Source organism: Arachis ipaensis, chromosome B01 (assembly GCF_000816755.2).
Source record: "Arachis ipaensis cultivar K30076 chromosome B01, Araip1.1, whole genome shotgun sequence".
NCBI lineage: Eukaryota > Viridiplantae > Streptophyta > Magnoliopsida > Fabales > Fabaceae > Arachis > Arachis ipaensis.
In genome coordinates, this window is record NC_029785.2 from 2873874 (window position 1) to 2887899 (window position 14026).

General features: G+C 37.3%; 1 protein-coding gene across 1 annotated transcript; it reads left to right on the forward strand.

The window, feature by feature from the left end:
* On the forward strand, positions 5606 to 6388 carry LOC110264403. Its single transcript, XM_021106455.1, has one exon. It carries the CDS (start codon positions 5606 to 5608, stop codon positions 6386 to 6388), a length of 783 nt encoding a protein of 260 aa, XP_020962114.1.

A 14026-nucleotide genomic window follows, 5' to 3' on the forward strand; every position in this document is an offset into this window, starting at 1 on the left:
GTCAAAATAGATAACTTAAATTTGGTTAGTATTTTAAATTTTATAAATAAAAATAAACAACTTAACCAAAAATTATTTTGTAATGTGTAAAAATTAAATTTAATTTTATGTAAATAAATTTAATTAAGGTTTAATTATTCTATTGGTTTCTATAGTTTCACCAAATTTTTAAATAGGTTCCTGTACTTTTTTACTTTCAATTAGATCCTTACACTACTTTTAATTTTATAATTATATTCTTTTTTAGTGTAAAAAATGTTAGAATCAACTGAATATTTCTTCGCAAATTAAAGGCATTCATAATTAAAAACCTAACTAGATCTTTGATCGCATGTATTTTGGGAGAAAATTTTGTGAATTTTAATGTTTTTCGTATGAAAAGGACCTAATTACAAAATTAAAAGTAGTGCGAGGACTCAATTGAAAAGAAAAAAAAAGTATAAAAACCTAATTAAAAATTTAATAAAACTATAGGGACCAACAAAATAATTAAATCTTTAATTAATTATAATTTAATATAATAATATAAACAATGTTCAATATTAATTTAATATAATTATTTATATTAATTATGATTTAATAATTATTTATTTTTAAAATAACTTGTCATGTGACAAGTTATTATTGGACATTCAAAATTTTTTTAAAGAAAAATTTTTTTCTCTCGAAATGCGTGTGGATTGTGGAGACGGTCCATCTCTCTCTTCCAACAGTTGGTCCCCGTTTTAACAGAAAAAGTGAAAATGGAATGTTTGAAAAATCATCTGTTGGAGTTTCTCTAAAATTTACCTCTACTGGTGCTTCAAAAGGTTTGATGTAATTGACGTCGTAATTTGGTCACTCGTAGCTTCGAATCCAACTCCGGACTTTACTGTTAGTTTTTCTCTCTTGCTTTAGCTCGATGGAATAAACAAAAATCTGCTTCAGTCTTTTTTCTATTGTGTCTAATGCTACTGCGATAGGCTTTCTCTGGATTTTAACGTGAACTGAGGGAGGCGTAGAATTAGAGTGAATAAGGAAGCATTCAGTATAGGAGAGAAGTGTCTTACGAGTTAATACTCAAAATTACACCTAAAATTTGACTTCGACTCAATTTAGTTCTCTAATTTTTAATTGATCCAAATGGTACCCTGAAATTTTAAGTGTAAACCCCGCTAAAATCGGTAAATAATTAGTTAATAAATTGAATTTTCATTAGGAAAGCTAAAAATACAAAACTAATATCAAAATAGGATAGAGCTCTCGAAACGAGAATTTTGATACCAATTTCGAAAAATTGGCCCAAAATCGGACTGAAAAAACCGAACCGGTTGAACCGGGGCCCAAACTGGGCCCGTAGGTCCAACCGGACCCATAATTAAAAAGAAGCAGCAGCTTCTTCTTTTTCATTCTTCACCATCGTTGCAAATAGATTGGGAAGAGAAGGAGCTTCCCTAACCCTCACCTTTCCTTCTCACTACCATAACTCCCCCGTCCGGGCTCCGATTGTCGCACCGTTCGCGGCCACGCGCTCAGCGCGTCGAGCTTTACCTTTCTATATGAACAATTTTATTGGTAAGCCTCATATTTGGTTCATAATCTCTACCCCTCTTTCTTTGGTGAAATTGAAAACCTATAGTGAATCTTGTCCAATTTTTGTGTTCTAGGTTCAAGTTAGCTTCCGAAACTTGTGGGCTCAAGCTATTGAGCATATGGGTATGGTAAGAACACCCTAACCCTAGCTCAATCTTATATTTATAATGGGAAAATTGAAATTGGAACATGTATATATATTAGGTGTAGATTAAGTGGGTATATATGCATTGGAATTGAATTGGGAATACTTGGAGACTTTTTGGTGGTCAAGGCTTGTTTTGGGGCTGTTTTGATTGAGCTTGGAGGGGCTATGATTTGTGTTGTGAGGCTGCCTTGGGTGATACAAAGTGATCGCCAAGGTATGGTTTAAGTTTCGCACGTTTAATATTTACGGTGTTGTGAAAACTTAGGTTAGAGGAACCATAGGATAAGTTGAATTGTTTGTTGTATTTAATGATTAGCCTTGTAATGTTGTTGGAATAGATTTGTTGGTGGATATATATTGGAAGAGTAAAGTATCGTTTTTATCCCCAACGTTTGGGGTAAGTCCTATTTGTATCCCTAACGTTTAAATCGTCCTATTTGTATCCTTAACGTTTATAAAAGTGATTCAATGTTATCCTACTATCAATTATACTAATAAATCAGATTATATTTTTCAATTATTCTCACTTGGATGTATTCATTCTCAATTAGGTCTCACTTGGATGTGTTCGATTTTAATATTATACCCACTATTTGTGTTTAGATTCAATTATATCCCTAGAAAAGTGAATTATGTAAATGTTGTAGGAATCAGTTTTAACATTTGATGAGCTACTTTTCGGAGTAGATAATCGATTCTATCAGAAACATTTGTATTCTAACTTCAAGAAAAAAATTTTAAAACTCAAACTAAAGCGCTCATGATGTATAATTGACGGCAGGATAACATTGAATCACTTTTACAAACGTTAGGGATACAAATAGGACGATTTAAACGTTAGGGACACAAATAGGATTTACCCCAAACGTTGGAGACAAAAACGATACTTTACTCTATATTGGAATTATGAGGTGTGAAAGTTATTAATGGTATGCTCTTGTATTTATTTATGATGGATTATGGTTGGTGTTTGTTAATAAAGATGTAGAGTTGTGTTGTGGTGGTATTGCATATGCTGTAACTAATTCTGTGATGATCGAAATTACGTGGAACTAAGTCCTGGTTAAACCTCGAAATATTTGGAACTGAACTGGAGAATTTGGGATCTTTTCGTTAAATATATGTTTTATGGTGAATTTTCAAATTGTAGTCATGGAATTTGATTTTTATTGCATAATTTTTAGAATAGCAGTAACTTGTTGGCTTTGCTGCGAATGTTTCAAAATGAATTTTGAAATGAAACCAATTTTAAATAAAGCTTTAGTTCTATTATTTTAACGTCGTAAAATTTGAGAATGATTGGACTTGTGGTTTTAAAGATATGAATTTTTGAAATATGATGCGTTATACAATAAAAGCCAGATTCTGTTTTCTTAGATCAGCAACTTTGAGAGTTTATAACTTCTGATTATGGATGGATATTCAGATGCAACTAATTGGAGGTGAAAATTAATTATGCTTAGCAGTTGTGATTTAAATTTCAGGGTTGTCCATGTTTTAATGAGTGAGTTATGGGACTTGGAAGAGGACATGTTCATTGGCTTTTAAAACAGAATTCTGCAAAAAGTTACTCAAATTCCAAGTTACATAACTCCTTCATTAAAAATGGTTTTGACCTGAAACAAATTTTAAAAGAAACCTGGATATGTTAAGTTCAACCATATTAATTTTTAAGGCTATTGGATTTAATTTGAATTTTATATGGAATTTTAGATATCGTATGCTGCTGCTGTTTTCTGGTTTCTAAGCACTGCAGAGTAGTCAGTATTTCTCCTCTGTTTCTAAGGCTAGTTAAATCAGAAAATTGTGATTTTTGATTTTTAGAAAGCTTATTTCGAGATGAACGTCTGGACATAAAGTTTGTCCAATTCCGAGTTCATTTGTTATATTAAAAACAGAAAAGAAAATAGAGTGTCAAGGATGTCTTAGTGATAGTCATGGGTCCGAGAAGACAAAGTTTAACGCTAAGGCTTGATATTTGATGATGTATCGATAATAATTGCTATGGCTTATGAATAATGATATCTGAGATACGAGTTTCCCTGGGTAAAAACTGTGACTCACCATCACGTGTTCCAGGTTGAATCTCGATACTCTGTTGACCCTACGTCGTAAGGGTGACCGTTCACATATAAATTTTCGGGTATGGATAGCCCCCATTGAGTGATTATATGATTATTGAATGTGAACTCTATGCATAGACTCTTGGGGATGCGCGACGGGGGACAGTCTAAGGTTTTTGGACTTGTCGAGTTGGCTGGATAACCGACAGATGGGCCCCATCGGCCATAGGACAGGCATGCATCATATGCATTTGTTTGTTTTGATTGCTATGCATTTCCTGGGTTTGCCTAATTGATATATATCTCACCTGCTATCTGTTCTACTTGCTATTTATACTATCTACTCACTACTTGTGCGTGAACTTGTTTGGTTGCTTGTTTATGTTGCATTTTGGATGATGGAGGGATGGAGGAGATGAAGAAATGGTTGGATGTTAGATTAGGATTGAACTTGAGCAAGTTAGGTAGATTTAGAATACCTACCCCTGTTTATGGCTTCTGTTTAGTACTTGAGTTGGATAACTGAATAACGGAGTTCTAGGATTGCTATGGCATTCTCAGGACCTTATTTATTATACATGTGGCACTTTTACCATGCTGAGAAACTTCGGTTCTCATTCCATATTGTATTGTTGTATATATGTATATATGTATTTAGCTTACTCTCCATGTAACTTATGTATGCTGCTCCTCTTAGAGGTTGAGGGAGAGATAGGAGTTTACTTTGGTACTTTGGTGTATTTTGGGAATACTTATGTATGTTCATATATATATATATATCCTCCGGCCAGCCTTAGCTTCGCAAGTTGATTCAGGGGCTAGTTATACTGTTTCCTTGGCTTTCCTTTACTCTTTTGCTTACTTTAGTCTTTTTCCTATTAGGTTTCTTAGCACGCAAGTAATCCTATTCCTTGAGCGTTGTGCTTTTCATTTTGCGATTTTTGTTTACCCGTTTGTTTCAAGGCTTGTAGTGTATTATTTCTTTCATTATTATATGTATATTTTTACTGTTTAGAGGTCCGTAATACCACACTACCTCTGTTCTACGAGTTAAGCGTAAAACACTGTGTAGTAGGGTGTTATATTATGGTATCAGAGCAGTTCGTTCCTATAGAGCCTGAGGACGGACTGATGGTGCTTTTGTGCATTCTCTGTGTATGTGTTTATGTGCTATTAGGATATCTAATTGATATATGTGGCATAAACGTTCATGAGCATACATTTGGGACTGAAAGCACTGAACTTGAGATATTGAGACTGATCAACTTGATATCACTTGTTTGGTGTGTATAGGGACCAGATGTCTACTTGCGAACGCGGACGCGGGGGAGGTAGAGACTGAATAGACAATGTTATGCCTGAAGCATCAGGAAATACTCCTAACCCTATAGACTTCATGGCTGCCTTAGGCAATATGGCAACAGCAATGCAAGCGACAACTGAAGCCTTAGGAAATCAAATTAATAATGGAAATAATGGCAATAATGATGAGAATGGTCCAATGTCACTGCATTCCTTCCTGAAGGTTCACCCTCCAACTTTCAGAGGGACCACGAATCCTACTGATGCCGATAACTGGATACAGGCTATTGAGCAGGCATTACAGGCTCAGCAGGTTTCTGATGAACAATGGATTGAGTTTGGGACCTACCAGTTGCATGGTGAAGCTCAGCACTGGTGGCGGGGCATGAGGCACATTCTACAGCCTGACGGAGTTGTGATATCTTGGGAGTTGTTCTGAGAGGAATTCTACAAGAAATATTTTCCCACTTCAGTTAGAAATGCTAGAGAACTCAAACTGCTTCAACTTAAACAGGGCCAGATGACTATTACTGAGTACACCAGTAAATTTGAGGAATTGTGCCATTTCTCACGCATCTGTCAGGGAGCTCCTGAGGTCTTTGTTGAATGGAAGTGTATAAAGTATGAAGGAGGCCTTATGAGTGACATTCAGAGCTTTGTGGTGCCTATGCAGATTCGGGTGTTTTCTGATCTGGTGAATAGGAGCAGGGTGGCAGAGGATTGTGTCAGAAGGGCTGCAGCAGAAAAAGGGAGTCTGAGGATGCCATTCCAAAAGACCACAGGGAGAAACTTTGCACCCAGAGGTAGACAGTTCAAGCGTGGTGGCTATGTCCCTCAGAACAATCAGGGGCAAGGCAACTCTAGGAGACCTAATACCAGTGCTAATCAGGGAAGGAGACAGGGGAAGCAGCCACAGCAAGATATGAGTTGCCATAGATGTGGAAAGTATCATTTTGGGCCATGCAAGTTTGGGACTGGAGTCTATTACTCCTGTGGGCAACCAGGACACTTGGCTAGTAGTTGCCCAGAGAAGAAGAGGTATGAGACAGGCAGAGTGCAGCAATCAGGAAGAGTATACACTACTTCTTCAATAGGCGCTGAGGGGTCAGAGGCATTGATCAGAGGTAACTGTGAAATGGCGGGTAAAACTTTGAATGATTTGTTTGATTCTGGAGCTTCACATACTTTTATTGCATTTGAGAAGGCTCATGAGTTAGGATTAAAAATAGTAGTATTGGGATATGATTTAAAGGTATATAATGCCACCCACGAGGCTATGGTGACTAGGTTAGGGTGCCCCTAAGTTCCTTTTCGAATACAAGGGCGTGATTTCATGCATAACTTAATTTGTTTGCCAATGACTGGTCTCGATCTCATTTTGGGATTGGACTGGTTATCCAAGAATCGCGTTTTACTGGATTGCTCTACGAAAGCAGTGTATTTCATGCCTGAAGGCACTCAAGGGCCGATTGTGGTAAATAACTATTACTTGAACTCCATGACGGTGAACTGTTCTGGGGCCGAATGTAAGGGGATATTGTTGTTAGCTGCGGGTGTCTCGGGTGATGATCAGAACTTGGAACAAATCCCGGTTGTATGTGAGTTCCCGGAGGTGTTCCCTGATGATATTGATGAATTTCCACCAAAACGGAAAGTTGAGTTTTCCATTGATTTAGTACCTGGGGCCGGACCAATCTCGAGTGCTCCTTACAGGATGTCGCCTCTAGAAATGGCCGAATTAAAGTCTCAACTGGAGGATCTGTTGGGTAAGAATTTTATCCGACCAAGTGTATCACTGTGGGGTGCGCTGGTATTACTGGTGAAGAAGAAAGATGGAAGTATGCGCTTATGTGTTGACTATAGGCAGCTGAATAAGGTTACAATGAAGAATAAATACCCGTTGCCAAGGATTGATGACCTGATGGACCAATTACAGGGAGCCGGTGTGTTCTCTAAGATTGATCTACGATCCGGATACCACCAGATAAGGGTCAGAGATGATGATATTCCTAAAACTGCCTTTAGAACGCGCTATGGCCACTATGAATATACCGTGATGTCCTTTGGACTAACTAATGCTCCAGCGATATTCATGGATTACATGAACAGAATTTTTTTATCCATATCTGGATAAGTTTATTGTTGTGTTTATTGACGACATTCTTATCTATTCTAAGACCGAGGATGAACATGCAGAACACTTGCGAACAATGCTACAAATTTTAAAGGATAGGAAGTTGTATGCCAAGCTATCCAAGTGTGAGTTTTAGAAGTCTGAGGTGAAATTTCTTGGTCATGTGGTGAGTAAGCAAGGAATAGCAGTGGATCCTGCTAAGGTTGAGGCGGTGATGAATTGGGAGTGGCCAACTTCAGTGACGGAAATCAGGAGTTTCTTAGGCTTGGCATGTTATTATCGAAGGTTCATCAAAGGATTTTCATAGCTTGCTTTGCCTTTGACCAAGCTGACCAGGAAGGATGTTCCTTTTGTATGGATTCCCGAGTGCGAGGAGAGTTTCCTTGCCTTAAAACAGAGATTGACTACCGCCCCTGTATTAGTGTTGCCTAAGCCGAGAGAAGCATTCGAGGTGTATTGTGATGCGTCCTTGAAAGGTTTGAGATGCGTGTTGATGCAGCATCATAAGGTTGTAGCTTATGCCTCACGTCAGCTAAGGCCACATGAAAGAAACCATCCAACTCATGATTTGGAACTTGCATCCATTGTCTTCGCCCTGAAGATTTGGAGGCATTATCTCTATGGAGTGAAATTTTAAGTCTTCTCAGACCATAAGAGTCTGAAGTACCTGTTTGAACAAAAAGAATTGAATATGCATCAGAGGAGGTGGATGGAACTCCTGAAGGATTATGACTTCGAGCTAAACTACCATCCGGGAAAGGCAAATGTGGTGGCAGATGCTTTGAGTAAGAAATCCTTATGTGCTGCTTGGATGATGCTAAGGGAGGAAGATTTGTTGAGAGCCTTTCAAGGATTAAAACTGGGAATCAGAGAAGAGTTTGGGACTTTATGCCTAAGCCAGTTACAGATCTCAAGTGACTTCAAGGCTGAACTAGTAAAGGCTCATCAGAATGACCAAGAATTGTACAAGATTTTGCCGGCGATTGAGAAAGGCAAGCAATGTAAAGTGTCAGAAGATAAAGATGGGTTGTGGAGGTTCAAGGGCCAGATAATTGTGCCAGATATCGGGGATTTGTGACAGAGCATATTGGAGGAAGCTCACAAGAGCAGGTTTTCCATTCATCCTGGAAGCACCAAGATGTACCAAGACCTCAAGATGATGTTCTGGTGGCCAGGAATGAAAAAGGATGTGGCGTTACATGTTTCCAAATGCCTAACTTGTCAGAAAGTCAAGATTGAACACCAAAGGCCAGCAGGAACCCTTCAACCTTTGGAAATCCCACAGTGGAAATGGGAGAGTATTGCTATGGATTTTGTATTAGGCTTACCAAGGACTCAGACAGGTTGTGATGCTATTTGGGTGGTTATAGACCAAATGACCAAGTCAGCTCATTTTCTGGCTATTCGTATAAGTTGTACTATGGAGGAGTTGGCGCGCTTATACATAAAGGAGATTGTGAGATTACATGGCGTACCTTTCACAATTGTATCGGATAGAGATCCTCGTTTTACATCACAGTTCTGGGGTGCTTTTCAACGAGCTTTTGGCACCCAATTAAGCTTAAGCACTGCCTATCATCCTCAGACGGATGGCCAATCAGAAAGAACAATCCAAACCTTGGAAAACATGTTAAGAGCTTGTGTTTTGAATCAACCGACGAGCTGGGATCGATATATGCCTTTGGTAGAATTTGCTTACAACAATAGCTATCATGCGAGTATTGGAATGGCTGCATATGAGGCTTTGTATGGAAGAAAATGCCAGTCTCCATTATGTTGGTATGAGGCAGGAGAAAAGAGTTTGATAGGACCTGAAATGGTATATGAAACCACTGAGCAAATAAAGAGAATCCGGAGGCGAATGCTTGAAGCTCAAAGCCGTCAGAAGAGCTATGCTGACCGAAGACGGAAGCCTTTAGAATTTGAGGAAGGAGAACACGTCTTCCTGAAGGTTACTCTGACCACTGGAATAAGGAGGTCCATGAAAACCAAGAAGTTAAATCCCCGTTACATTGGGCCGTTTGAAATCCTGAAGAGGATTGGACCAGTGGCGTATAGGATCACGCTACCACCACATCTTTCGAACCTGCATGACGTGTTCCACGTATCGCAGCTTCGCAAATACACTTTTGATCCTAGTCATGTCCTAGAACCAGAATCAGTCCAAGTGAGAGAAGATTTGACGCTTCCAATAACTCCGGTTAGGATTCATGATACCAGCATCAAGCGTCTACGCGGAAAGGAAGTTTCTTTGGTGAAAGTAGCTTGGAGTCGGGCTGGTATTGAAGAACATACCTGGGAGCTTGAATCAGAGATGCGGAAGGACTACCCACACCTCTTTTCAGGTAACTCACTCTGAATTTTGGGGACAAAATTCCTAATTAGGTGGGTAGGATGTAAACCCCGCTAAAATCGGTAAATAATTAGTTAATAAATTGAATTTTCATTAGGAAAGCTAAAAATTCAAAACAAATATCAAAATAGGATAGAGCTCGTCGAAACGAGAATTTTGATACCAATTTCGAAAAAATGACCCAAAATCGGACCGGAAGAGCCGAACCGGTTGAATCGGGGCCCAAATCGGACCCGTGGGTCCAAACGGACTCATAATTAAAAAGAAGCAGCAGCTTCTTCTTCTTCATTCTTCACCATCGTTGCAAACAGATTGGGAAGAGAAGGAGCTTCCCTAACCCTCACATTTCCTTCTCACTACCAAAACTCCCCCGTCCAGGCTCCGATCGTCGCACCGTTCACGGCCACGCGCTCAGCGCGTCGAGCTTTACCTTTCTATCCGAACAATTTCACTGGTAAGCCTCATATTTGGTTCAGAATCTCTACCCCTCTTTCTTTGGTGAAATTGAAAACCTATAGTGAATCTTGTCCAATTTTTGTGTTCTAGGTTCAAGTTAGCTTCCGGAACTTGTGGGATCAAGCTATTGAGCATATGGGTATGGTAAAAACACCCTAACCCTAGTTCAATCTTGTATTTATAATGGGAAAATTGAAATTGGAACATGTATATGTATTTGGTGTAGATTAAGTGGGTATATATGCATTGGAATTGAATTGGGAATACTTGGAGGCTTTTTGGTAGTCAAGGCTTGTTTTGGGACTGTTTTGATTGAGCTTGGAAGGGCTGTGATTTGTGTTGTGAGGATGCCTTGGGTGATACAAAGTGATCGCCAAGGTATGGTTTAAGTTTCGCACGTTTAATATTTACGGTGTTGTGAAAACTTAGGTTAGAGGAACCATAGGATAAGTTGAATTGTTTGTTGTATTTAATGATTAGCCTTGTAATTTTGTTGAAATAGATTTGTTGATGGATATATATTGAAATTATGAGGTGTGGAAGTTATTAATGGTATGCTCTTGTATTTATTTATGATGGATTATGGTTGGTGTTTGTTAATATGGATGTAGAGTTATGTTGTGGTGGTATTGCATATGCTGTAACTAATTCTGTGATGATTGGAATTGTGTGGAACCAAGTCCTAGTTAAACCTCGGAATATTTGGAACTGAAATGGAGAATTTGGGATCTTTTCGTTAAATATATGTTTTATGGTGAATTTTCAAATTGTAGTCGTGGAATCTGATTTTTACTGCATAATTTTTAGAATAGCAGTAACTTGTTGGCTCTGCTGCGAATGTTTTAAAATGAATTTTGAAATGAAACCAATTTTAAATAAAGCTTTAGTCCTATTATTTTAACTTCGCAAAATTTCAGAATTGTTGGACTTGTGGTTTTAAAGATATGAATTTTTGAAATACGGTGCGTTATACAATAAAAGCCAGATTATGTTTTCTTAGATCAGCAACTTTGAGAGTTTATAACTTCTGATTATGGATGGATATTCAGGTGCAACCAATTGGAGGTAAAAATTAATTATGCATAGTAGTTATGATTTAAATTTCAGAGCTGTCCATGTTTTAATGAGTGAGTTATGGGACTTGGAAGAGGACATGTTCATTGGCTTTTAAAATAGAATTCTGCAGAAAGTTACTCAACTTCCAAGTTACATAACTGCTTCATTAAAAATGTTTTTGACCTGAAACTAATTTTAAAAGAAACCTGGATATGTTAAGTTGAACCATATTAATTTTTAAGCCTATTGGATTTAATTTGAATTTTATATAGAATTTTAGATATCGTATGCTGCTGCTATTTTCTGGTTTCTAAGCACTGCAGAGTCAGCATTTCTCCTCTGTTTCTGAGGCTAGTTAAATTAGAAAATTGTGATTTTTGTTTGTTAAAAAGCTTATTTTGAGATGAACGTCTGGACATAAAGTTTGTCCAATTCCGAGTTCATTTATTATATTAAAAGCAGAAAAGAAAATAGAGTGTCGAGGATGTCTTAGTGATAGTCATGGGTCCGAGAAGACGAAGTTTAATGCTAAGGCTTGATATTTGATGATGTATTGATAATAATTTCTATGGATTATGAATAATGATATATGAGATACGAGTTTCCCTGGGTAAAAACCGTGACTCGCCACCACGTATTCCAGGTTGAATCTCGATACTCTGTTGACCCTACGTCGTAAGGGTGACCGGGCACGTATAAATTCTCGGGTATGGATAGCCCCCATTGAGTGATTATATGATGATTGAATGTGAACTCTATACATAGACTCTTGGGGATGTGCTACGGGGGACAGTCTAAGGTTTTCGGACTTGTCGGGTTGGCTGGATAGTTGACAGATGGGCCCCATCAGCCATAGGACAGGCATGCATCATATGCATTTATTTGTTTTGATTGCTATGCATTTCCTGGGTTTGCCTAATTGATATATATATATATATATATCACCTGCTATCTGTTCTACTTGCTATTTGTACTATCTGCTCACTACTTGTGTGTGAACTTGTTTGGTTGCTTGTTTATGTTGCATTTTGGATGATGGAGGGATGGAGGAGATGAAGAAATGGTTGGATGTTAGATTAAGATTGAACTTGAGTAAGTTAGGTAGATTTAGAATACCTACCCCTGTTTATGGCTTCTGTTTAGTACTTGAGTTGGATAACTGAATAACGGAGTTCTAGGATTGCCTATGACATTCTCAGGACCTTATTTATTATACGCGTGACACTTTTACCATGCTGAGAACCTCCGGCTCTCATTCCATATTGTATTGTTGTTTTTCAGATGCAGGTCGAGAGGCTCCTCGCTAGGCATCTGGATCCTGGGAAGCGAAGTAGTCCTTTGGTGTATTTTGGTTTCCTGTTGTATATATGTATATATGTATTTAGCTTACTCTCCAAGTAACTTATGTATGCTGCTCCTCTTAGAGGTTGAGGGAGAGATAGGAGTTTACTTTGGTACTTTGGTGTCCGGCCAGCCTTAGCTTCGCAGGCTGAGTTAGGGGCTAGTTATACGGTTTCCTACTTTCCTTGGCTTTCCTTTACTCTTTTGTCTACTTTAATCTTTTTCCTATTAGGTTTCTTAGCACGCAAGTAATCATATTCCTTGAGCATTGTGCTTTTCATTTTGCGATTTTTTTTTACCTGTTTGTTTCAAGGCTCTTTGTGTATTATTTCTTTCATTATTATATGTATATTTTTATTGTTTAGAGGTCCGTAATACCACACTACCTCTATTCTACGACTTAAGCGTAAAACACTGTGTAGTAGGGTGTTACATTAAAGCATAATTCAAGTTGATTTCTTCATCCATTTTCGTCCCGAAAAGATGACATGGCACGATTAAATGACATCGTTTTGTTGTTTGAGCCTAAATGATGTTGTTTTACTCCTCTTCCTTTTCTTCCTCCTCCTCAATGTCTGAACCTCCCACCATTCCATATCTTCTCAACTCCACCACCGCCACCCTCCTCATCCACCACTCCAATTCGGGTAAAAAAATGTGTTTAACAATTTGGTTTGATCTATAATATTGTAAAGAAAAAAGAAGGTTGTAATTTGTAAATGAAGCTTCTAATAATAAACATAATAAAAATTAAAGATAGATAGATACAATTTATATGGTCATTATAGAAGCTATTTCAGAAAAACATAATTCTTTACTTATATATAAAGTTGTAATTAAGAGATTAGTACATTTATATGAATTTAAGAACGATAGCTACTTGATTTTGAGAAAGAATAGAAGTTACATTAGAAAACTTAACCAATATAAATTTACAAATAAATAAAGCTTATGAGTAACATGACAATAAATTAAAAAAAAAATGATGGTCTCCTAGTATTTTTTTTTTTAAATGTGTTTAATGGTTTAGTTTGATTTATTGGATAAAATCAAAATAACTTACTACGATTTAGGTTTTATTGCTTTGATTTTAGTTTTCAACTTAATCCAATTTGATTTAAATGATTATGACATTGTATTTGTATCATTTTAAATTTATTTATTTTTAACTTCATCCGATTCAAACTATTGTAGTTTGAAACTTTGAATTGATTAGTTTAAATTTCATCTAAATTTTAAATTTTATAATTTAAAAAACACTTCTCCCAAGATAAATGTTAAATTTTCGCACAACCCTTTTGAAATCATCCATGTATGGATTGATGGTTCAGACACTGGTTGAGGATCAGTCTTAAAGAGTTCTTGAGTTGGTTCCTATCTTCAAAAGGATTCTTGCATTGCTAGTTCCACTACTAACTTAGGAATGTATTGTGTAAGTAATTCAGTTGAAGACTTGAGTGATATTTGGTGTTGATTCTTTGTTGGGATTAGGCTGTAATATACTCTCCTTAACTTGTTTGGGTGAAGCAATTTAGGGTGCATCATTGGAAAACATAGTTCAACTAATTTGGTTTTGGGTTGGGTTTGTTTAATCAATGTAG